General features: G+C 40.6%; 1 protein-coding gene across 5 annotated transcripts in view; it reads left to right on the top strand.

Moving 5' to 3' along the window:
- Nucleotides 1–3,324: 3,324 nt before the first annotated feature.
- INO80D (INO80 complex subunit D) overlaps nt 3,325–26,702 on the top strand; it is a 46,070-nt gene continuing 22,692 nt past the window's right edge. For 2 of the 5 annotated variants that reach the window (XM_074911146.1, XM_074911148.1), the window contains exons 1-6: nt 3,325–3,707; nt 5,041–5,110; nt 12,709–12,804; nt 12,912–13,158; nt 18,774–19,522; nt 22,139–22,247. In XM_074911146.1, the coding sequence (XP_074767247.1) occupies nt 12,941–13,158; nt 18,774–19,522; nt 22,139–22,247 (1,076 nt within the window). In that variant the 5' untranslated portion in view covers nt 3,325–3,707; nt 5,041–5,110; nt 12,709–12,804; nt 12,912–12,940. Of the gene's footprint in view, nt 3,708–4,681; nt 5,111–10,423; nt 10,473–12,708; nt 12,805–12,911; nt 13,159–18,773; nt 19,523–22,138; nt 22,248–26,702 lie in introns of those variants that run through there. The other 3 variants (XM_074911151.1, XM_074911147.1, XM_074911150.1) reach the window with 3 other exon arrangements.

The following is a 26,702-nucleotide window of genomic DNA, read 5'->3' as shown; positions in this document are numbered from 1 at the left end:
ATGCCTCATTAGCCAGAAACTAGTGATTTAGGAACACTAATGTTCTTTGACCACTCTGTGCTCAAGCATACAAGACATTTACTGGCTGGAGTGGTTGGTTCAGGTATGTGGCCACAGACAGACCTATTCTGTAACGAAGAAATGGAATTTCCAGAATGCAATTCTTCATGTTGTACAGGGAATATTTCTCGCTTTGAGTTTACCTACTGTCCTTGTAGAGGTCTCCAATTTGGTCCCCAACATACTTTCAGAGTACTGCTCTACTCTATCAAAATGATGCATCTCCCAACTTAAGAGTCTTGTCCTTAAACAATTTATTTTAAAAAACCTTTTAATTCTGCATCGCTAAAGCTAGCAGACTTTGCTCCTTAGGGTGTTACTGTGTAACATTTTGTTGTCAGCAAAACAAATTAATATTTGCAACTTTTACTGAAAAGCAAATCCTTTTAATCCTCTCAGGTAAATAAATAAAGTTTTGTTAAATAAATTCCTCCATCCATAACATACAGATTTTAATTTTTCTGTGGGATGATTACACAATAGTCCGTGTAACTAAGATCTAGTGAATTTTTCCTCTTTACTTTGTCCTCCGTAAAGATTCTTTTTTGTACAAAACACTAACAAAAAAAAAAAAAATCCCATTTCAGCTTTCCCATTCCAAATCAGATTCAAAATTATTTTCCTATCACTTAACATTCTGGCTTTGCAATTAACACACATCAAATAGATCTCAGGATGTCACCAAAATGCGCAATGCTACTATGAGGCATGTTTAAATTTAGGCATGCAAGTAATCTTGATTAAACTCAGTATCTTCTAAGTCAAGCATATAAGCCAAATAAAGGGTTTAATATTGTTTCTGTGTTCAGGTTCTCAAGTGCTTTCATAGCCATTTCTTTTAACATGTTGTATCATCTGCATCCCATTTAAAAAAAATACTAAGATACCCTTCAGTGTGCCATACAGATATTCTCAAGAATCCCACAGAAAGGCTCGGTATAGACCAGTTGTTCATGGCATGGCTCTCTTCCTGAAACACTAAAAATTTCTTTTAATAGGGCAATAAAGAGAACTAAGTTGAACTACTGTTGAATTATAGTGAACTACTGAATTACAGTTAAAAGTAGTAATTCTCTTGTTCAACATAGTGCTAGATACAAGACATCACTTACTGAAGAAACTTGAATTTGGGACTCTAGCAAAACCCTACCGATTGGCAAAACTTTTACACAAGTAAGTATTAAGTGATTCTTCAAACACTTCTGAATTATTTATCAGGCCTGCAAGCACTTGCAAAACTGGGGTCTGAAAATTTGGTCCTTTATTTATTTAGAATAAAAGAGAAGGAAATATTAGTTCATGCTGCATTTGTTGAATTTCTGAATCCATTGGGATAATGTATTCATAATATTTCAAAAGTTTTTTTTAATCATCCCACATATGACCAACATTTGTAATCCCTGTCATTCCTGTAATGAATTTTAGGAATAGAATATAAAAGTACTTTTTGTTTAAATATCTTACAAAAAGAATCATTATACTTCATGCTCCAAAGCACACAATAATAACTGGTAAGATTATGAAGTGCCCTAATTATCGCATTACTTCTATACAAAATACAAAATCTTTTAAAATATGATATAAGAGTAACATTTGATTTTTTTTTCTCATGTCAGAGCAGAATAATGCATTTAATGGATTAATAATATGATACAGAAAAACAGTTCCTATGCAATAACTCCACAGAATACAACACTCTGGATTATTAAAATGTACTAGGTAGACTAACCATAATTTAAAAAAATTCCTGCTGAACAAAAAATACACAGTCTGACACAAAGAACCACTAACTTTTAATTATACTTTAATTCAAACTAATTTATCTAAACAAAGCCCCACTATAAACACAGAAACTACGCTCACTATACCAGCTAGGCAAACACAAAGTATATTGTGAAAAGGGAATTTATCTAAATTCAGGATTTTTTTTTTTTTTAAGATTATAGTAACAGAGTTAAAACAACATTATTTCAAATTTGACAGAGGAGGGGAAGAGGTTGATAACACACTAAGTAATTCAATACCTTCATTGATATGACCTTAGTCTGACTGCAGTTCAATTAGCCTATAGCACCTGAATTCTTACAAAGGAAAAAACAAATACTTTTTTTTTTTTTTTTTTATGTATAGCTCATTAGTTTCCTAATTATTTCCTCTTCCTTCAGGACAAATAAAAAGGCATCTTTGCAGTTTATCTCTGAACAGGGCTGTGCATAATCCTATTGCAAGAAACATCATCATAGGTTTGCTGAATACAGCAATCAGTGTCTTCACCTATAGATACACCACAGCATCTCACATTGTTTCGACAGCAGTTCATATATTTTTTACAATCTAATAAAAACATCTGCAGCAAAGAAAAACACGTCTATTTTATATTGCAAGATATTGTAATAGAAATTTATAGCATTTCTCAACTCCATATTTGGGAATAATAGTATTCATAAATATCAGGAACAAAGCCCCCAAATCGAAACAGTAATTTAACTAAACCAGATTTTAGAAGGCTGCAAAGTGCTTTGAAAACATTAAAAACAAAACTCAACTATTGCCTCCAAATTTCTTGCTAGAAGCTTTATTTTTTCACATCCCATCCTGAAGGGCAGACAATTCTAAATTTATGACAGATTAGCAGAATTTCTCAGAATATATCACAGGTTCCACTCACTTTCATTAAATCCCCCATAGCTTCTCTACATGGCTTAGCTCTGGGGGTGGGGAAAAAAAAAAAAAAAAAAGTTATTTTTTCCTACCTGTACATTCAGTTTTATCTACAATACCTTGAGAGAGAAAGATGTAATGGTACAGTTAACGCCAAACCATCCCACATCAATCTCAGCTGTTCTACTGAGAGTACGAGTACCAAAAAAAAAAAAGTTACACTAACTTTCAGAATTACATACTAATTTTTTAGAACTATCACACAACGACAAAAAGTTATCAACTTTATAAATTACAGGAAAAAAAATACGCATTTTTAATTTTTAAAGAAAAACAACGTTACTAAAAATAACATTTTTTTACCATACCTCCATTTAATTTTTTTTTTCCAGAAAGCTGATCTTAACAGGTTATAAAGAAAATTATTTCTTCAGCCACGTGCCTTTGCATTTTATTTTTATTTAAAATAAAAAGTCACATCAATGATAAAAAATTTGATTTTGGCCATTTGGCTCCCTCCCCCAAATTGACACTTTATAAAAACCTTCTGTACTTTTTTTCCCCCTCCCTCTCTCCCTCTCTACTACCTCCAAGATGGTAGGAAAGTTGTTGTTTTGGAGGGCAGAGGAGCCGCTCTCTGATGTTATGTCCTCTCAGTGCCTGTAGTGGTGCTGTAGGAGGCTGCTGGCTCTCTTCTTGAGCAGCCCCAGCAGCCCTGCCTTCTTTGCTGGAGAATATATTCAGGGATTCCCCTTAATAATCACCTACCCTCTGAGCACTTTGTAGTTTTAAAATAATAAAGAGCCCCCAAAGCTTCCTCCCCACAAAAAGCAGGATCTTCTCAGAGCCAGGGGGGCAGCAGCTCCTCAGCACAGAGCCCGAGCCCATTCCCAGTCCCTCTGCTGGGGAGGAAACTCTGATCTGTCAGCCCAACAGAGGGAAAGGGGGGAGAGGAGAGAGAGGAGAAAAAAAAAGCAGCTGGAAAGGTAAGCCAGGCCCGGCCTGCATCCCCGGGCTCGCGTAGCGCGGCAGGCGGTGCGAAGCGTGCAGGGCGGGCGGGGAGGCGGGCTACGCGAGCCCGGGGATCGGCCGGGGCGGTGTAGGCCGCAGCGGGGGGTGAGGGGATCCGGGGGGGGTTTTGAGGCTTTCGGGCACCGAGAGGAGCGCCGAAGGGGGGTGAGACGGCTGCCGGGGCCCAGCGGGAGGGTCGGGGCGCGGCGCCGTGGCGCCTTTGCCTGGAAGGTGAAGGGCGGCGGGAGAGAACGGGGGCGGGGGGGCGCTAGGCCTCAGCGCGGCGCGGCCCGGCAGCTCCGCTCCCCGCCCCGCCGGGCCCCCCGCGCCGGGCCCCGGGCCCAAAGCGGGCCGAGCCCCGCCGCCGCCGGAGCTTGGTGGCCGGGGGGAGGCGGCGGGGGCGCCTCGGCCGGGGCCGCTGCCCCCCCCCCCCCTCCCCCCGCGCGGGGCGGCGGGTCGAGGGGGACCGCGGGACGGGGCGGGGGGGGGGCTGAGGGCGGCATTAATTTGCCGAAATCACTTTTCATGGGTGGCAGTGGCTGGGGTGGGGGGGGGTAGGGGTGCCCCCTCCCCCAACCGGGTCCGGGGCTGCCGCGGCGGAGGCGGTGCCGGTCCCGCGGGGCGTGCGGGGCCGCGCCGGCCGCGGCCTGGAAAGTTTCGCGGCGTTTTTAGGGTGCTTCCCCCCCTCGCCGCTGCCGCCCGCCTCGCGGCCGCGGCCGTAAAGACGGGTCCGGCGGGGCGGGGGCGCCCCGGAACGCGGCCGCGGCCCCCCCGTCCCGTCCTGTCCCCCCTTTCTGCCCCGCCGGTGTCCCCCCTCCACTGGGCGAGCGGCGGGCTGATTCGCCTTACAACTTTTTGGGAGGGAGTGGGGGGGTGGTTTTGAGGGTGCGGGGAGGCCGCCAGTGCCCCCCCCCGCGGAGCTGCTGGCACACGGGGGCCCCGGAGCGGCCCCCGAAGGTGGGCGTGAGGGACAGGAGTGAGGGGCTGCCTCGCCTTTCCACCCGCCACGTGCCGGGGCTGGCAGCCACCCCAGCCCCGCCGGGGCCCGGGCCCGGGGCTCTCAGCCACCCCCACTGCCCCAGGGCCGGTTGCCATCTGCGGGACAGTGGGCGACAGGGGGAGGGAGCGCCCCAGTGGCCCCTACGCGGAAAGGGCTGTGTGCGGACTCGGGCCCTGGCCCCCTCTCGTGTCCCTGCTGGGGTACCCAAGCTCTCCCCGCGGGCTGGGGTCCTGCTGGGGTGGGGGTCCCTTGTGAGGTGCCTCGCCCCCCCTCCCCCGAACTGAAAATGAAAGGATCCTTTTTTTCAGGGAAAAGAACGTCTGGTAGTTGTGAAGTGAGTCCACTGGAAAACCCACCAACACACTTCACCCCGCACAGGTGAAATAGCTCCAGTTTCTAATGCGGGATATGTGTAGTTTTGGTCAAATGTTCCTTAATATGTCTTTAAGCTCAAAATGCTAATGGCTGTGCATGGGTAACCTCAAATGAATTTTGGAAATGACAGTAATGTTTACCTTAAAGCCTTATATTATACCATCCGATTAAAATATGTAGATCTATAGTTAGTTCTAACTTTGTTACTTAACAACATACGATGGTTTATTTTAAGGCTGTTCTCAATTTTTGAAGATTGGTAGACTTAAAAAGAAAATTGGCAAATTGAGGGCAATGCATCATTCCCCTGTAGTTGGGTGTCCTCTCCTGTGGGCACCCCTGTACTTTGCAGCGTTTCAGGCTCAGGCCATCCCCATCGGGTACCGCTGCTGAACCGGAGAGCTCATGTTTTGTATGAAACTGTCACAACCTGGTGACTTTTTCACAGCCATCTCCAGCCTTTTATGTGATTTGTTTGCGGTATATACATACATCAGACAAGTCTTATTAATTGTGAAGCTAAATTATCTACAGAAAGCAACCCAAAATTTACGTAGGGGGTGTTATTTTGATGTTTTAAGATTTTTATGATGAGTGGATGAATTTGCATGTAGGGCCGGGTCCTACAGAGTTACTTGTACCATGTTCTCACAGTATGGTAGATCCTCAGGAGGTACAAATTTATTGTAATACCATATTGAAACTTTGATAGCTTATAACTGCTAAAAGGCTGCTCTGTAAGGAGCTCTAATGCTTTATTTTATTTATTGAGTATTCCTAGTGAAGCAAGAATGATATTCTATTATGTGAAAATAAGCTTGTTTGTCTTTGCAGTATTGAGACTAAAAATAAGACTAAGGTATTTTGTTTAACCTCATATGCAAGTGCAGGTTATCTGTTATTTAAATAAATAAAAGACTTAGACTTGCAGCTGGATTTTGTTGTTGTTGAAGTACAGATGCAAGGTATGCTGTGGGACGTTTAGTCTCTGCTTTCTCTCAGGATCATGGTTTTGATATTTTGAGGTAACTTTTTAAAATGCATTTCTGCGATGTTGCAATGGCCTAAATGTTCCATTTATTGCTGCATCTGAAGGCCGCTTTTCTGCAGCCCCAGTCGTCTTGTCAAAACCTGGGCCTGTTTATAGCCACATTGGAATAAGTGTGCTTCTGTGCAAGCACGAGAATCTGCCTGTGAGGATGTGATTGCAGGACTGGGGCCTGAGACCTTCAGCTCAAATAGAAAAATCCTTGTTCAAAAGAATTCCAAAGATACGGAGCCTGCCTTCAACCTTAGGTCAGGAAGAGCCATGTTTAGGAAATAATTTTATTGAAATCTGTAGGAATGTACTCTTAGTGACAGTTAAGAATCTTCCTAATTAACCTCTTTTCTCTTTAGAAATTCTTTGAAGTTTCTAAAATTCCTAGAGTCTCAAATGTTTGTTGTTTTTTAGGCTTTGGGCTGGCTTAGTCATGTTTTCTTTAAGGTACTGTTCATCATATGAGTGAATTAGCTGAAATTAAAATTCCTGCTTAATTTCATTTTGTGTAGGAGAACGAACCACTTGTTCAGTTTTGGGACAAAAAGATTTATTTTCCTTCTCTTAGTTATGTTTGCTGCTGTTCATTGAAACTTGTTACAAGTCTGTAAGTTCTCTAGCCATTCTTACTATTAGGAATAATACTTAAATCTAATTCTGTATTTATTGCATTATATTCTGAAACATAATCTGTATTATCAGTATTGCCTGAAATATACTGCTGCTTTCTGCTAATAAGTCAGACGTCCTTATGCAATATAAACTGCCTTTTTGCAGAGTTGAAGTAATAAGCTTTCTAAAAAGGCAGAATGAGGACAATGTTGCTGCTTCTGTCTTCCAAGGTAGATTTTAACATATGAAAAAAAGTAGTCCAAAGTACGATTCCAGCTGATAACTAAAAATGTCTAGTAAGATCATAGCATGTTAAATGTCTTAATCTGTCAGGGTACTTGCATGTGTGTGCAGTACCTTGACTTGTGTGGGCTCTTTAGAGGCCTCCTTGAGTAAGGATTGTACTCTAGTTAATAAAAGTTCTCTACAGGAACTCTTGTAGTTGACTTTGGTCTTTCCAGTGATTTCTGTCTCAATTTGGATGCTTTTACTAACCAAAACCCTCTTGTTTCCAGAATTGCAGCAGTCTTGGTTTGGTAGCTGAGCGTAGTAGAGTATTGAGCTGTTAAATGAGCAGAACTAAGCCAAAGTTATGGCTAGATCACAGAACGGGGACAGAAGTTACAACTTTGTGGTGTTGATGTTGACCACAATTAGATGTGGTGCAGCTTCTCTTGATAGAACAGGGCACTTCACAGAGAGGTACTAGTTACCTAAAGTCTCTTAGTATGAAATATAAAAACCAAATGTTTTTGCTTTCTCTCATATTTTTTACTACTACTGACTGAAAGGTTTTACTGTAATGTAGCTTTAAATACATGTCTTTTTGCAATGATTTTTAAGATCATCTCTGAGTGGATGAAATTCCACATTGCCCAAACATCTTAAAATCTATGTATTTACTGTTAGCAAAAGGGTCAGATAGTGACCCTTTAGTGACTTTCTTGGTCAAGTTGAAGAATCGGTAGAACTCCTATTTATGCTATTAGTGTTTGTGGAAAAGCAGAGATTCTTGGAGATCCATATTCCATTTCTGGCCCCAAGCTGATGATTTTGGAAGCATATGTAGATGATTGTGCCTTGTCTGTGAGATGTCATGAACACACCAAGCAATTTAACATGAAATCTGTGCTAGTACTAGCAAATGCAAAACAACACATATAAGACCTCTTTAATCGTGGCTTTTGTTTGGATGCAATGTGTGAAGCTCTGAGCTCAGTCCTTTTAATTATACATCTTTTAACCACCGACATATAATTGCCTTGCAATTTACAATGCTTTTGGGGATTCCATTGCCTAAAAGGGTCTTACCTATGTTGAATGTCAAGTTCTGAGCGTATGTTTAAGAATGTGTCTAACCCACATGATTTAAAATATTCTAATATTTTCAGCAAATGTTTTCTCAAAATTAGCAGTGGAGTTTTGGGGCTATAATGCTTTGGGCTTTCTAATAGCGACTAGACCACTAACTTCTATGTAGACTACAGATGATGTCAGGTAACAAATTTTTATATGATGTAATGCTGATCCTCAGTATGGTCTAGCAAAGATTGCCCCAAAAAGTTTCCTGCTACACTTTTTCCCAGCCTCTTTGAAGGACTGTTTAACTGTTTTGGAAGAGGGCATGTGGAGTGCAGAGCTACAGCTTTGTTGTCTTGGAGCTGATATGTGCTGCAAGGGAACTGATTATGCCTGCTTGCCAGTACTAAAAGCAGTTGGGAGCTGGCTTCTTCCTGTGCCTGACAGCAGGTACTGACAGTTGCGCAGGTGTGTACCTGTGTGTATTTAAGTCTTTCATTTCTCTTTTTACAGTCACTTTGCAAACTGCCTTCTGTTGTTTTATGGACCACCAGTGGCTGCACTCAGCAGGACAAGTAGCTCTGCTCTAAGTGATGATGTCACGGAGTGTGGCTTTGCTCTGTGTCCTGCCTGTCCTTGCTACAAAGCCTTGCTGGCATGCTAAGTTGATTGCTCTTCACATGTCCAGCTAGGGCTTTCGTCAGAGGGAGAAGATTTTCTTCCAGTCAGCTGCTCAGGAATAAAAAATGGGAGAAAGGGAGAAATGAATGTGTTATCAAGTTACAAATATTAGTGGTGACCTCATAAGAATGTGAGAAATATCTGCTGGGTCAAATCAGGGATCGATCCAACCTAGTGTTCTGTCTTGGGCAGTAGGAGTAAGTGATGCTATTTAGGAATAGCAGTGTTTTCTTTTGCTCCTACACCATCCATATTTGTTAAATTAGACATGCTATCAGGTGCATCACTTATGTCCCACTGTCTAGGAACTTCTCTATTGTCTTTTTGAATCTGATGATAACTGTCTGCTTCCATAGCCTCCTGTGACAGCAAGTTCTACTTCACTACCCATGAGTAGTAAAAATGAAGAAGTACTTCTTTAATGTGTTTTGAGTCAATCTCTTACTAGCTTCATCACGTACCCCTAGTTCCAATACTGTGTGATATCATATATGACCATTCTATATTTACTTTATCCCCTACTGTGATTTTTTGAACCTCAGTCATGTCTTCATTTGGCAATGGCACACATTTTTGGATTCTTTTCTGTTCTTTGCCCCATTGCTTCTGACTAGCTCAAAATCTTTTCTTTAGAAGCAGTTGTTCAAGGAAAATCCAGGTTCCTCAAGAAGCAGCATCTAATTTCTTATTCATGGATTGTGGCTAAAGCTAGTGTGAGTGAATGCAGGCATAAGTTATGTTTCTGTTGAACCTTTCTACAGCTTCAATGTGGAGTATAAATGCAAAACCCAAAACAGTTTCCAGAAAGTTTTGTACCCTGATATTTTTTGCAGTGAAGTACAGCTGCTCAAGCATTTGATTTTTCCAGGGGAAGTCCATGTTTCCGTCATCTCTTACAGAATCCTGTGGGACAAAAATAATTTCTCCCCCACCCGCTATTTAGCTAAGTGTAGTTTCAGTTCTCTTCAGTTAAGCGACATGTGCCTATTCCATGCTTGTGCTACTTTTTATGTAGCAGCAAAAAGCTCCGTTAAGAACTTCTGTATGTTTTGCTTAAAATAAAATACTGCATCAGATTAAATCAGAATCAGTAGAATCAGTACATTTAAAAGTCTTCGTTATTTATATATATAAATATTTGGTATGCTATGGAAGTAAAAAGAAAAAGCTCTTTTTTTTTTTTTTTTGGATTAAGTACAACTTCAGTCTCTGATCCTGTATATTCAGATAGTGCACTGTTTTTCGGGGAGTCTGTGGAGAAATCTACCAAAAAAGATATAATTGCATGTTTGAGGGAGTTGCGGGCGGGCGGTGGGGTGGGGGTCTTTATATAACATTGGCTGCTAGGTATATTAGCTTTTTGTTCATTGCACTGTAGTTGCACCCATTGTTTCCTATCAGAATTTTTAACAAGGTTGTATTTGCATGAGCTTCTCTCAGTGTATATATAGACCCAAAAATTCATGTTCAAGCTCACTGGGTTCCCTGAGGACTATTGTTAGTATTTTTGCTTCAGTGTTTCATATGGCATTGTACTTGTGCCTTGTATCTTTCAGACAAGTGAGAAGTAAAATACTATGCCTGCCTTGACACAGTCAAGTTAAATGCAAAAATCAGACTTAATTATGAGTTAAATCCAAAAATAAGACTGGGGGCACAAGAATAAATCCAGGATTATAGTGGCTGGGAACTGTGGAACAGTTTCTTTACAGAAGCTTAACGGAAGCACACCAGGTACATACTTCTCACTGTTCACTTTGCACAGTTTTGAGAAACACTTTTTCTTTGGTTTGTTGCTTGATAACCTTCAGAAAAGAAATATTGCTGGGTTGTGCAAAAGAGTAGAAGGTCATTGATCCATCAAAAACTGCAAAGCCATGCTAGTAGTAGCCTAAAGAAGGGGGTAAATAAAATTGAGAGATAATAGCAGCATGTGAGTCACCGCAACTCCAAGATGCACTTTTTCTTTCAAGTTTTTCATCCTGTCCAGTATACCACCAGATACAAGCTTTGGTTAACTGTTGAGAGAAGCAAACTCCAGAGCAAAAGGCTTTCTGTCAGCTTCCTTGTGTGTATAGGATGCAATTAGTTAAGACTCATTGTTGCTGGATAATACTGAAGTGCATGTGCCTTAACAAAGGTGTCTGAAAGGTTTATTTGGTTATCAACATTGTTAAAGAAGAGATAGTTCCCTCTTCCCATTCTGTGTTTTTGAAGGGCACAGCCAACAATGAAGTTTTTTGTTCTTAAGACTGATGTGTTGTGACGGGTCATACTCCATTTTCAAATATACATGGTATGTGCTTTGCATATGCCCTACAATGCTTTGAGATAAGTTGGGAAAGGTGATTGGAACCTGTTTAGATGTTCCTGATTGTGTTGTGGCCTATCTGATGTGAACAAAGTGCCAGGTCCCTGCCCCTGAGGGTGTGTGCTTGCATGTGTGCATGGAAAGGAAGGTATTTATATAAAGAGGAAATACAAAATTATCCTTATTGTTGTCAAATAATTAATTGGGTCGCTTGTGTTAGTTACATTTTGTAGCGTGTGTCTCCATTCTGTATGATGTGTATGCCGCATGTGTGCGTATACAACTGTTTCAAGAGTTGAAAGTGTGCTTTTAAATTTGTAATAGTCTTTTGTCCCTCTGCTTCTACAGCTAAATATGTGCTAATGAAAGGCCTGGTTTATGCAGTTTACTCTTAGAGGTGATAGGGTGTTTTGTTTTGCCCTAGAGACTTAAAGTTGGTTTTCTAGTCCTCTAGTGACATAGTGCTTGTCATTTTCTCAAGGCGCTTTTACACAGCGGGAAGTGAAGGCTTGTACCTTCACAAGAGGAAACTGCATCTTTCCTGCAAATTCTGTGTAGGTTCCCTCCTTGCAATTGTGTTCTCTCCGTTTTGGGCCTTGGGAACAAGTAAGTTGATTGAGGTGGTAATCTGTACATTTGTCACATGTCTAATTTATTACATACTTCCTGAATATCACCTCTATGTACATTCCTTTGCTTGGTATATAATGCATACAAAACTGAACTGGGTACTGAATGTTCAGAAGAGTTTATTCCAGTGCTTTGGGCTGGCCTTTCTGAATAAAAGCTGCCTTTTGCAGGCTAAGCTGAGTGTAGCAGAGTAGCTGCAGAATATGTGTACTGTTAATTTTATTTGATGGTACTTTGGGGTGGGTTTTTTTGTTTGTTTTTTTTTGGCAATCTTTTTTTTTTTAAAAAAAAAAGACTCCATAGTGTTGGGAAATGGAAAAGTGCCTTATGATTGCATGGATTTGCATTGTAGAAATCTTATTTTAGGGGAAAAAATTAACATCTTGCTGAAATGACATTTCAGCCCTCCTGGCATCAATAGAATACTGCCTCTGACATTATTAATGCCTGTGTTTACCTAAAATAAGTGCAGTAAGGTAGGAAAAGCTCTGAAGAACCATGAAAACCTCAGGAAGGACTGCATATTGATGCTTGCAGAAGCTGTGGGCAGCTACAAGATCTGAAGACTGTTCATCAGGTGTGGTAAAGAAATTCTTGTACTGCCTGATGAAATTAAAATTTTGCAGAGCAATGATAGTTGCCAGCATTTTTGTAAGCAGAGATACTTGAAGTAAAACCTCTGCAGTCAAATGGATTAATTGTCATTCAACTTGATTCCTGAAAGCAGGTGATCTTATCTGACACTTAACCTTTTTCAACTTGTAGCTCCTAATCACTTTCTGGTAGATGAATGGAGTTTTGTTTAACAGGTTTAAGTGTGGTGGCAATAGAATTTGCTCCCCCCCCCGTAATTTTCCTTTCATGGTTTCCAAAGATCTGTGACTACTGATTAAAAACTATTGTGCTAGTGGATTTGGCTGATTGGATGCTAGCTGAACGACAGGTTTAGTGGCTACATCTGGCCACTTACTTATTGAACAGTAATAATATCTATTTTATTCTGATTGACCTTTTTGGTATTTTCCTTAGACAATCTGCTTCATCTTGATTCATCATCATTCCAGGATAGTGGTGTCCTTGGGGCTCTCTCTTAACACTGATATGGTACAGAAGATTTAAAATCAGGTATTGTTTTGAGTCCTTCTTTCCTGCCAAAATGAAACAGACAATCTAGAGCTGAATGTGGTTTTTTTTCACTTATGTGATTTGTGTTCATATTTTGATTCTTTCAGCTGATGTTCACAAGGAATAGAGTCACGTGATGTATGAAGGCAAACACATACACTTCTCTGAGGTTGACAATAAGCCCTTGTGCTCGTATAGCCCCAAACTGTGCAAGCAGAGGCGACTTAACGGCTACGCCTTCTGTATTAGACACGTTCTGGAGGACAAGACTGCCCCCTTCAAGCAATGTGAATATGTGGCCAAGTATAACAGCCAACGCTGCACCAACCCCATCCCCAAATCTGAGGACCGTAGGTGAGTTGTGGCTCCCCATCTGCAAAGTGGGAATTGGCTGGGACATAGGCTTGAGTTTTCTTTTAAAATGCTGCTTGGTTTCAGGATGAGGGAGGAACTGGCCTGAATGGGTTGAATTCCAGGATGTTCCTTTGAGGGTTTTGTTTTAAGACCAGTAAAATTTATTTTATTTTCTGTGGTAGTCAAGTACTCAGAAAGGGGGCAGTAACTTATGCCCAAGGAAGTTTTTGGGAGAGTTCATTGCTTTTCTCAAATTCACTATAAACTGTGGATCAAACCTTCTACACAGTACCTGCTGTTCTAATTAATTTGCTTTGTCACTCACAGTACATACTCTTAAAAAGGCCTGCTTGTTTGGCCAGCTGTGCCAAGAGCACACTTCCATCTGCTTTTTCAGGGAAAACAGCGGAAAATGCATACCTTCTGGGCTTAGGGAGCAGTGACACATAGGGACAAATCCAGAATTACAGTTCGGTATTTATGATTTGGTACTGATCTGTAGTGTTGTATTACTGGAATAAAATAATTATGGCTTGATAACAGATGAGCCACCTGGGAAAGTGCTGTCCAGTCACCTTTGCTTCCCCCCTTTCTCTCCCCCTCCCTGCCCAAATGAAGATGCCCAAGGTGCCCGGGTATTAAATGCCTTGCAAGAGATAGTGCTTGAAGTTGTTGGAGAGCTGGGAATTCAAACCAGATTTCCTGAATTGCAGCCCATACTGTAACCACAAGGACATTCTTCCTTGCTCTTTAAGACTTCCTGAGCACCAGTCTCATTGGTGTTGTTTGGACTGAAATAGCAGAATTTGTCTGATCTTGGCTGCCAGGTATATATGACTTTAATTTTTCAGAGCCATGGTTGCAGGTTTTGCCAGTAACACAGTATTTAATTAATGAGTGTGCTAACTATCTGAGGCTTGTTCTGTTAGAAATGATTTTTTTTTAACCTAAAATATAAACAAAATATGCCAAAAAAAGAATCAAACCACTCTTCACTGACCTTTCACATTATTAGCTGCCATTCACTAACCTTTTGCATTATTAGCAGTGTTCCCACTGTGCCCTACATATAACTTCCTTCTCAGCTCACAGCTCCCTCTCTTGTCTGAAACAACAGTTGGACTGTGCTCTAAATTAACTTGCACTTCACCTGCCATTTCAGCTGAGGAGACTGATGAAGTGAGAAAAAAAAACATGAATGTTTGTCAAAAGCTGTAGGGCAAATGCTCAAATGGCACAAGATGAATAACTTTAAGCTGTAATTTGACAGTCGGTGACTGTTTCTCTGCTACTGTACAGTTGAGTCTCTTTGGAAATAAGCTCACAGAAATGATCATGGAAATTGTTAGCGTAAATGGCATGCTGTAATTTCAGATGCAAGAGCTGACTGAGCCAGAATTGCTGTTTACCAGGGGTCATACTTAAAAACAATAGAAATAATAGTACTTAATGACACTTTTTTAGGTCTCATATGTTCCCATGGAATTTGAGATTTCTCTTTACACCTTGAATTGAGTTCACACTTTGTTCTTCTTGATTTTTCTCAAGTTAAAGTGAAGTGTGGTCATGACATCTGGTGTATGTTATATTAGAATAATTCAATTGCATGTCGAGTGTCACATTACAGTACTTGAAGAGGACAGCAGGTGTCTGAAGGAGAAAATAAACTTTTAATTTCAAATGAGAGGATGTGATAGTTTGAAAGAATATTTTAAAAGACTGCTTCTCAGGGCAGAGTTTAATTTTAACAATAAAACTTAATGAATGCTAGTGATAAGACTGTGCCTGCTCTAAACTTTTTTTTTTTTGGCAGGCAAACCTGTATCTGTTTCTTAGGAGACTTTTTTCACACTTTGTTCGATATAAAGATGTTTGCTATGTCTGAGTTCTTCACTTGTAGCTTTTAATTTTCTGTGTACAAAATTACTGTCAGATGGTCATTTTGTCACAGTTTTAGACATGTAACTAACTGTACATGATCAGAAGCAGGCTGTATGATGCTCTGACAGCTATCTTCTTATATACTTTTAAAGATTATAAAAAATGAAATGTCTCAACAGGATGCATGCATTACATGCCAAAAGCTTCATAGGCTGTCCACAGATAATTAAAAAAAAATTATCACTTGACCCCAGACAAATGAGATGCTACCAGCCACAAAGATGTTTAATATGCTGCCATATTATTAGATTTCTTATTAACCATTAACATTCTACAATTTAAATCTATTAATAGTGCATGGCTTCATTGCCTTATCTGAACTCTAGTTTCTCTATTCATAGTCTTGTTTTTTTTAAGGAATACATATGGGATGATACAGACACGGGTTCTGTATCTGTATTTCCTCTGAATACATCTCCTAATTCTTTCTTATCCAAGTAGATACATAGGTAATGAAGTTTAACTTAATTTTTAAGTATAGGGTTATTACAATTTAGCAGGGTTAAACACATTTTATCTCTATTTCTCCTCTTTGAAGAAAATCTTTAAATATTTTATTAATATGCAAGATGCTCTCCAGTTCACTTGAATCTTCCTTTAAATAAGTGACAGAACTTGATACCAGTCTGGGAGGTACTGGGAAGCAGAATGCAGTTGTAGGTGGAAAACCTTGCTGTCTGGGTTCTTGCCCTCCCAATGATGTTGCCCTCCCAACTGTCCAACTGAAGCCTTCAGAGCCCATCACCTTTTGTGTGCTTCATGTTATGATAGTTTTAATGGATATCAACCCATTGCTCTTGCCATATGGACTGACTGCATTCAGCCTCACGTGCACAAAATAAGTACCTTTGGTACTGAGTGAGGAAGGGGAAAAGAAGGTATATTAGATACTCAGTGTGATACTGTCAGCTGCGAATAACTCACAGGTTATAGAAGTGACAAATTGAGCCACTAAGACAGGCACGTCAGAATTTGCTCTTGTAGGGCCAGCTTGACCCTTATGGGTTTCATGCTCAGAGCTATGTAAAAGGGACTGTGCTACTTGCAGATGCTGTTCAAGTCTTCCCAGTAATCTGTCTTCCATGGAGCATGAACTACTAATGCCTTTCCTGGCATTACATCTGATTCAAAGAGTTTATTGCCTTAACTCGGCTGGTTATAGACTGGTTCCCGCAGAGTCAGTTCATGTCTGCACCAGGCTCTGCAGCGCCACGTAAAGTCAGAGCCAGTTTGGGCCAGGTCCAACTAAAAAGCCCTTGTGGAACCTGAAGGATGGGGAAATGGGTGCGCCTGCCCGCTGAGCTCTGCAGCGGACCAGCTAGAGCCTGACAAGGCCAAGGTTGAGTTGGTGCTAATAAATTACGCCTAGCCAAAACTGCCTGCATGTAGTCTTTTCTACCCAAAGAAGACTTCAGTGCTTTTCCCAGTTCTTCTTGCTCCTTCTAGTTCAAGGTGTATCCGCCTTGGTTATGCTGGAAGACAGAGGATTGACAGACAGACCCTAAAGCATAGAGCCAAGTCAATGTGTACTGGAGTCTGCACATGCATGTGATCTGTATTTTCATTATCTATGGGTTTGTGTCCAGAGTTGATGCCTCCATAAGGTACAGCTGGCTTTCAGTGATGCAGTATGGTCAGTTTTAAGAGCCAAAGCTTTATTCTGTGCCATATCAAACCAATTATGTGTGAACGAGCAAAACCCTTAATGCCTAAAACTCAGAGAATGTTAGCAAGTTTATTACCTTTTCATAGGTTTATTCACGTTTTCTATTTTTTGCTTTCTCTTTGTTTTTCACAATGAAAGCAGGCTAGCCAGTGTTACCACCTCATGTCAGCACAAGCACAAGGTGGCAATATTTAAGTTCTGAACAATATAAGGAAAGCATTCACATTGAGTAAAACTCTTTATTGGAACAAAAGGGGAAAAAAAAATCCCCTTTGTTTGCTTTGTTTGTTTATTGTTTTTTCTTCCATCATACTAAAAGTGCTGTTGTAACTGCTCTCATTCTTGTTCAAACAAAATATTTAAAGTGCTTAATTAAGGGAATAGAGCTGTTGACTTTAAGGGAAGCTTTATTGAGCCCTCATTATATAATTTTACTTTTAGAAGTGCATCTCTCAGTATGAATTTACAGTATTCCAATGTGTTCTAGTAAGGACTCCACACATTGCTGGCTTTTAGCTTGCCTTATCTAGATTTATTTATTACTTACAACTTAATGTAATAAAGAAATTATTTAGACAATAATAAGTAGCCGTACTTTTCAGCCTTTTCTAATTTGTGGATCCCTCAAGAAACTACATATATGGAGATCATTAAGGAGCATATACGAATTTGCTTTTTGGTTTTTATCCTTTATGCACCTTTTAGAAGCAGTTCACTGCTTCTTTAGGGGTGGGTCAACAAGATGAAAGTCACTAAACTGAAGGTTTGAGCTTTTCTACTATTTTTTCTCCATGGAGACCAGGAATAATTTAAATTTTAACCTGTTCAACAATGCATACTCTTCTTGGATTCATACTGATCAGATTTCAAAGAATACCTTCATGAGTATTTCTTGTTCTTGTCCATAAATACCTTGATGTAGGTATCATCACTCTTTCCTTATATCTTTGTTTTCATCTGTAAGCTGCAGGTTATAGATGGAATCCTGCAAGGGCAGAAGTCTGATTGCTGATAGCACTTTACAGAGGCAGGAGGGCCTGCCTGTGTGAAGCAGGAAAAGGATCAGATCATGGTTCCTATGTTTCTATCACCTGCTTGTTTTAATCAGACAAAAATAAATTGTTTACTTCTTAGTATGTTATCTGTGATCGTAATTATTTTCATTTTCATTACAAACTTTTGAAGACTTTTTTCCTTCTTTTTTTTAATAACATGACTTTAAAAGCTTTTTTTTAATTAGAAGAGCTTAAAATCCATGTTTGTGGATTGTATGTGTACATATTCCTGGCATTGTGTAAACATTTTTGGGCAGCAGAGAATTTCTTTTAAACTAGATTTTTGTTTGAAGAACATTCAGCTAATGCTCTGGATAAAAATTCATCATGGTAGAGCTCCTAAAACAATTTAAATATTTATGCTACTTGTTCATTAAGTGCAAATAGTGACCCTTCTCAACAGGTATCTCTAGTGAAATTGTCCGTATAAGAAACTCCTTCCTACTACAGTGGAATTCATAATAATAGTGTGTGTGTAGATGAAAACGATAGCTACTTCCAGTGAAAGAACAGCCAAATGAAAGGAAGTAGTCTTCAGTGTATTTTTTCTTGGGAGCTTTTGAAACAATCTTAGTTAATAGCTCAAGTTCTTACTGGTTTATGTATCAGACAGTCCATTTGTTTTGTTCACTTTGCTTTCTGAGTATTTACCCTATGAGAGAGTAAATATTTTGCATGGTGGTGTGTGAATCTCCTATGAATAATGAATGAAGGCTTTTATATCTGAAGATTACAAATTATCACTTGTGTAAGTTTTTTGTTTTCTGTTACAGTTTGGGAACATCATAGCTGTCTGTGGTATTAGAAGCAGTTGTGTACACTTCTTGTAAAACCTCTTGTGTTTTGAACTATATTCACATGAGATGGGGGGGGGTGGTTTCCCTTTAGTGATGTCTGTTTTCTTCAGATTTTACTTACAAGAGTTAATAACTGACTGCTTTTACTTTTCAAAGGTACTGCAACAGCCACCTGCAGGTACTTGGCTTTATACCGAAAAAGGAGAGGAAGAAAAAGAATGATCCCATAGAGGAGGTAAAGGTCAGGCATCAGATGGATGCTATGGCCTTCAGTCTGACGGTGCCCACCCTGGCCTTGAAGATGCCCAATGGATTGGATGGGATGTCCCTCTCTCCTCCAGGGGCTAGGCTTCCTCTCCACTACCTGGAGGCAGAATTAGAAGACCCCTTTGCTTTCAATGAGGAGGATGATGACCTAAAGAAAGGGGCAACAGTGAGGAAAAAGTTGCAAAGCAAGTTGGCTCAAAACCGGCAGCGCCAGAGAGAGACAGAGATTTTAAAAGTTCGCCAAGAGCACTTTAGCCCCCTTCCTGCACCTTTGCAGCAGCAGCCTCTGCAGCAGCAGCACTCCCATCTGCCACCTTCATCAGCTTCGTTAAAGCCGACAGGGCTATCGCAGGGCGTAGTCTGCAAGTCACCTCAACCTCCGAACACCAGCCTACCAATGCAGGGAGTGGCACCCACCACACACACTATAGCACAAGCCCGGCAGTTGTCTAACAAGAGACCTCTGCCCCTCCTGCCACCCACCAGGGCTCCTGTCACGGACCCTCCAAGGACTGATCGGGTCCTCATGAAAGCCACAGCCTTCTCTCCACACTCATCCTGCATGAGCCGGCTACAGAGACTGGTGAAACTGTGCACTCGAAAACAGCAGCTGGACACTGATCTGTTTCCACATTTAGGTGGGTAGATAATAGATGCACTGCCACCTTATTTTTTTAATCTGAAACCAAAAGACAAAATGGGAATGTCTTCATTGCCCTGTGCTGCATTCCCGTGTGGGCCTTAGAAATTAACCCTGAACTAGGTAATCTCTTGGTGTTTTCTTTAGACTTGTTCTCTCTGAAGGGAATGCCTGCACCCATCACGTGTGGTTTAGGGCATTTTGGTTGTTCTTAATGCTCAGTTAACAATTTGAGAAATCAGACTGAAGTGTAGAAAACCTTGCTTGGATGATACAGGCATTGTATAGAAGGTTTGCAACTCGAGTAGTAAATGTGGTGCCAGCTGTACCTACATGAGTGGACAAAGTTAGATTGAATGTTAGATATGAGACAAGTGCCCATTGCAAAATAAGCACATGTAAAAGTTTGGAGATTTGGCCCATCATTCTCTGCAGATCCAAATTTTCAGTTGACCTGGCTGGGAAAACTGGAGCACAAGAGAATTTTGCTCGACTTGGGCCGATTTGTGTACAGAATGAGGATGAACAAAAGCAAAATACCACTCCAAGAGGGCAGGACCATTACAGAGGGTAATTGGAGGGGTGGACTCTTGTCCACATACCACTGCAGGAATAGTCTCCTCCTTATGTATTGTCTAGAAACCATAATAATCAATTGCTGCTTGTGAAAATGTAGGTAAATATAACCAACCTGCTGCTATGAAAATAAAATACTGACAAGGAAAAGGGCAACAGTAGTCAGTGTGTGATATTAGATCAGGAATGCCATTTATGATGTTTAAAAAAAAACCCCTTCAAATAAATCTGCATGTTCTTCATAAAACATCTTATTTAATTGCAAACATCTGTAATTTTTGCTATTTCAATTAACCTTTTTAAAATTTCCTGTTAAGATCTGCCCTTTGGCACTCGTGGGATAGCTTGACTATTTGTTCAGAAGATAATTAGCATCCCATAGCATGTCTCCAAAGGACATTGTTCATCAGAAAACCGCTTTGATGGTCCTATATATAATGCAGGTCTTTTGAGGAATGGCAGCTCCAGAGGCACTTCTGAGAGTCACAGACCCCAATAGCTTAGGAAGTGACCTGTGTTTTGAAAGACTGCAGAAATATCACTTTCTGTGTTTAATGTTTTACATTCTCAAGTGGTGAAGAGAATACGTTTTCCTAAAAACAAGGCATAGTAAAAAACCTGATTAGACCTAGAAATGTACAGTTATGCAGATGCATAATTGTACGTGTATGAAATTATAACATAACATTTTATATTTGGCAAAGTAATGGAATTTAGATATTGAATATCTGACAGTGGAAGATATATTTGTTATTTATTCATAATATGCCTTAATATTAAACACTAGTTATGCTGGTTCAGAGAATTTCAGGATTTCTTTTTTATGATAGAGTAGCACTAGAGATGACTGCACAGAGTCTTTAAAAAGATGCAGCTGTTTTATGTGTACCTACATCAGAGCCGTGTAAGTGGATGTTAATGTAACTGCAGTGTGAGTATAGCTGAATCTGGATTAGATTTTATTCCTTCATTTCTGCAGTACCCGTTAGAAGCAAAACAATGCAACCTCTGGTTTTATTTTTAAGCTTTGGGTAAATAATTTGTCACATGGTATCAATTGTAGACATCTTTATCCAATGATTAAGCTGGCTTTTTTATTCCTTTATGGAAGGAGATGAGAGTGAAAAAACATTTAAGTTGAAAGTATAATTCTGGCATTTTATCAAATGTCTTAAGATATCTTAATTATATCCCACCTGCTCTAAGGAATTGGCAAGAATTCCACTGGATGGGAGACAGAGAGTAAGAAAAACTGCAAAAGATGGAGCTCCAGATAAAGTCTTCCACCAGAGAACTTATTGGGCTCTGCTTCTGGCTGTCCTGTTCAACGATTGTGTTTAGCTTGACTAACTGAGGCTGCTGGTGCATACAATAAGTTGATGCTACTGCATCATCATTAAACTAAAGTGTGCTGCTTAGTAAAAGTGCAGGATTATTTGCATCTCTTCCTTTAGCTCTCTGTTCATGCTAATATATGCATTTGGCAGGCAATTACAGAGACTGAGCAGAGGAACATCCTGTGTAGCTGTGTGTCTGTCTCTGTCCATGCTGCTCTGTCTTAAGAGTTTTCCTATTCTCTCTGTTTTGGCACAGAGCAGGGGTCAGAATGTAAACAGAAGTGTAAGTGACCTATTTAGATCATACAGTATTAAAAATTAGCAGGCAGTCAGTTCTTCATGGCAGGGACTTCTCTTACCTCGTCTCTAAAGATTCCATGTGCTTGGTATGAAAACTGTAATATTTTTCTGTGGATAAGGAAGCTGGTGATTCTTCTTCCACTGCTTATGGGTAAAGAAGCCAACAGGGATTTTAAAAGGAAAACTAAAATTTGACAAAAATCAGTGCAAGCTATTTTCACACTGTGACGGAGCTGTTACTGTAAATTTTCCAGTGTAATTGAGAATATTATATGATTTAATCAAACGTAATTCTGCTTGTTACTATACTACACATTCATCTTTTGTCCCGTAGTTTGCTCAGAGACTTATATGAGGTGGATATACTTTTCATCCACCTTTCATGTTTTCCATTCCCTTAGGGCTGGACTGGTCTGAAGACAGTGGAGAAGAGTTGGAGGATTCAGAGCAAGCCTCCCCTTACCAGGTTGCATGGTCTATCCGAGAAACCCTCGGCTATGAGAGACACGAGTGAGTATGATTCTTTAGTATTCATGCTGGCCTTGATGGAATAAATCATGTAAATGTGAGCTTCACTTCAAGTGGAGTCAGTGGAACCTAAGCACTTGTTTGAGTGCTTTGCTGAAACAAAGGATTGTTTGAACTCGTTTGTTTCCAAGAGCTCTGAAACAGCTTGTCGCCTTCTGTCCCAGTTTCCACCTAACTTAGAGACCTTTGTGCAGTCTGTTATGAGAAGGATGCATCAGGAAAGAATTGAAGCTTATTTGCCTAAATTTAATTGAGTTTAGTGGGATTTATTCATGAACTTGTGTGCCTTGCTGAGTAGGGGTATTTCCTGAATTACAACCAAATGAAGGGAGTTGCTGTTGGTTTCTTGTCTTTCCTAGTATTTGTGAATAACTTCGTTAGTAAACTTACTATATTTTACTCATTAATCCTTACAGTAATTGTGCAGAATGTTATTTTAATGTGTTTTTTTAAAGAGCATGGCGTTTCTTTTCATAATTAAGTGTTGAATAAACTGTCAAAGAGTTGGGAGCGTTGAAAGGAAGTGATGTGATTGGATAAGCAGAGCAGGTACTAGCTGCTGGTGCAGAAAGGCTTACGGTGTTCTCCATATACTGCGAAGTCATGAATCTGAACTTACAGCAGGATATGATAATATATGTCTATTACAGTAAATTTTAAGGTGCAAAGTTAAAGCAAAGCATCCCAAGCATAGTATTGTTATCAATATGCTTCAGTTTCATTACAAAAGGAAATGGGGGTCTCAGTAAAATTTGATTGTAGTTTCTGTAATGTGATTCTCTTTCACTGTGCAACTGGACTTTTTGATACTACAACTCTCTCCTAATCGTTTAATTTTTAAATATCACAGTTAGAGTAATGATGTTAATGAAACTTTATTTTGTTATTACATGGAAATTCTGAAACTTTCTTTCAGAATTGAAACTTTACTATCTCTAAAGATTGTTCACAAGGTGAATTACAAAGCTGTATCTCTGTCATCAGGAGAGACACTGGGATACTAAATACTGAGAGCTTTCAGTGACTCAAAGCTCAGTAGCAGTGTGTAGACTTTCCTTTTTTAAAATAAAGGGATTTTCCTCTTATGAATGACCATTGTTTTTTAGGGCATCAGCAGTCAGAGAGAGTGGGTGAGCTTTAAAAAACATTAGTTTTAACTTAAAAGGCAACTTTTAAATAAACTGTTTTGGGAAAACATGAACAGACTTTCAGACTTTCAAATCATACATAATTTTCAAAGCAGATATATCTATTAAATAACTTCTCTTACACTCTTCTCTCTTGACATTTGATCTGGTTCTTCCATAGATCCCTATATTTTGTCAAATTATAAAGGTCATCTCTGTGTGTTTTGTCTTCCATTTGTCTTAACTTCCTTTGGATTCTTCCTACTCTTTTCACGTACTGAGAGAAAAATAATACCTTGTCTTGACATTTTCTGTTCCATTCTAGCATTTTGTACACTTCAATTAAATACTGTCTTAACTATCGTGATGGATAAATTTTTGTACAATACTGGCTCCTTTTCTGCTTCCATCAGCCTGCCCAATGTTAGCTCTTCAACAACTTTCCTAATTTTGTTTATTGATAAACGTTGATACATTCACTTGATGTCAGCCTTCTAAAACTTTAATTCCTTTTCTGCAAGCTTCTGTAGAGGTTTTTATTAGCTGAAGTGTTTCACTTGACACTTTTGCGATGTGGTCTGTCTTGCTCCTCTGGCAGCTGCAGACTTAGGGCTCCTAACGTAGTCAGCCAATGACTTGTTACAGCTCTGAATTTTGGAGGCTAATTTTACCAGAAAACTGATGGAGGTTGTTTCCCAAAACCTTTAGATTCTGAAATCACATACCTAAACTTACAGGAATTTACTTAACATTTTTTGGTAGTAAAATTAAAGCTCTTTTTTCTCTGTTCATTTGTGTCTGAGCTTGTGGTCCCTGTGTGAAAGGGATAACTCTCCACCAGCTAACTCTGTTCTGTCCGTTTCCATTTTGAGTCTGTGGAAGACAGCAGGAAGGGTGTTTCTCAGAACAGATTATTAAAAGAAAGCAAGTAGTTAATTTCTAAATTACTGGACAGCTTGTACTCAGCATTTCTGGTTTTTAATCTGTAAAATTAATATTGTTGTCGTCTGTGGAAACACAGTTTGCTTTTATTATTCTGTCCTTTAATTTTGAAAAATCAGGTTTCTGTGGTCACAGGATTCCAGGATGCAATGCTTCGAGGCAGGTATATATGTTTGAGTTCAAATTGTAGCACAGGAGCTGGCACCGGCCCCAGTGCAGGCAGGGCAGCTGGCAGGACAGACTGCTGGGGTGGGAGAAATTCCTCACTGGGAGCAGCGATTTGGAGGGAAAGCAGGAGCTGATCTGTGCTGCAGATGAGTGATTTGATTGCTGGGTCTTGTAGTTTAGAAAGTACCGGGAAACAAATGGCTTTAAAAGAAAGTAGTTTTTCACTTCGTATGCTGAAATCCAGATAAAGTGAGCATTTCAGGTAGCAAGTTTGAAAAGGGAGTGTGAGGATTGGAGTCCCTCCTCGTACCAGCTCACTCAAAGGAGCAAATATCAACACTGTATTGTCAAAGTTGGATTTAATAACTTCCAATAACTAGAAGAACTGAAAGGGAAAAGGGAAGGTTCTTCAAATCACTCCTTACAGAGGGTTTTGAAGTACAGTTGCTGGGGTGTATCAGAGTAGAAAGCGTGTTCTCCTGGTTCCCTGATGGTGCCTGACTGCTCATGCTAGCCTTTTGCTCTTGCTTTCTGCTACTTTGTGCTGCCTTTGTTTTCTTCATGAACACAGAGCAATAATTCCCCTGATGTTTACAATGACAATCTTAAAAGGAAGAGTTGGGAAGAAGCATTTTGGATTATCAAATAGTTTGCGTGCATTTTCAGAAATCTTAAAAAATGAAATGCCACACATTAAGTTGAACTTCAGAAGTTATGTATGCAGTTTAAGAGAATAAACTAAATAGAATTTGGCAAACTTGTTTATGAAAGGACAACAAAAAAGTACCTTTCGGTTTCAGTACTTGCCCAGTAAAAAAAAAAAAAAAGAGTAGGTGTTATTATGATATTTTTAGGTTTCTTTAAACATATATGTTTTGATTTATCTTACTGGCCTGGGAACACAATTCCAAATAGGCTTTTAGAAACTGCCTCAAAATTACATTTGACGCTGTCCCACACGACATCCTTGTCTCTAAATTGGAGAGACATGGATTTGACGGATGGACCACTCAGTGGATAAGGAATTGGCTGGATGGTCACACTCAGAGTTGTGGTCAGTGGCTCAGTGTCCGAGGGGAGAGCAGGGAGGAGTGACGTTCCTCAGGGGTCGGTGCTGGGACCGGTGCTGTTTAACATCTTTGTTGGCGACATGGACAGTGGGATTGAGTGCACCCTCAGCAGTTTGCTGATGACAGCGAGCTGTGTTGGGCAGTCGACATGCTGGAGGGAAGGGCTGTGCCATCCAGAGGGACCTGGACAGGCCGGAGAGGTGGGACCGTGCAAACCTCATGGAGTTCAACCAGGCCAAGGGCAAGGTCCTGCACATGGGTCGGGGCAATCCCAAGCACAAATACAGGCTGAATGATGAGTGGATTGAGAGCAGCCCTGAGGAGAAGGACTCGGGGGTACTAGTGGATGGAAAACTGACTGTGAGCCAGCAATGTGCGCTCACAGCCCAGAAATCCAACCGTGTCCTGGGCTGCATCAAGAGCAGTGTGGCCAGCAGGGCGAGGGAGGGGATTCTTCCCCTCTACTCCGCTCTCATGAGACCCCACCTGCAGTGCTGTGTCCAGCTCTGGGGCCCCCAACACAAAAAGGACATGGATCTGCTTGAGCGGGTCCAGAGGAGGCCACAAAGATGATCGGGGGCTGGAGCACCTCCCCTGTGAGGACAGGCTGAGAGAGTTGGGGGTGTTCAGCCCAGAGAAGAGAAGGCTCTGGGGAGACCCTACAGCGGCCTTCCAGTACTGAAAGGGGCTGCAGGAAAGCTGGGGAGGGACTCTGCGTCAGGGGGTGTAGGGATAGGATGAGGGGTAACGGTTTTAAACTGAAAGAGGGTAGATGTAGATTAGGTGTAAAGAAGAAACTCTTCCCTGTGAGGGGGGTGAGGCCCTGGCACAGGCTGCCCAGAGCAGCTGTGGCTGCCCCCTCCCTGGCAGGGTTCAAGGCCAGGCTGGACGGGGCTTTGGGCAACCTGGGCTGGTGGAAGGTGTCCCTGCCCATGGCAGGGGGGTGGGAACTAAGTGATCTTTAAGGTCCCTTCCAACCCAAACCAGTCTATCCTTCTGTGAAAATAAGCCCTTGTCCACTGCAGGCATGATTTCTTTCTGTCTTATATATATGTCTTCATTTACTTTTTAAAAACGATCTCATAAACTGCAGTTTATGAGATAAAATGTTTTAACATACGATGACTTTT

Source organism: Athene noctua, chromosome 7 (genome assembly GCF_965140245.1).
Source record: "Athene noctua chromosome 7, bAthNoc1.hap1.1, whole genome shotgun sequence".
Classification (NCBI taxonomy): Eukaryota; Metazoa; Chordata; class Aves; order Strigiformes; family Strigidae; genus Athene; species Athene noctua.
Note: the sequence above shows the minus strand (reverse complement) of the source record. Positions and strands in the feature narration are given on the sequence as shown.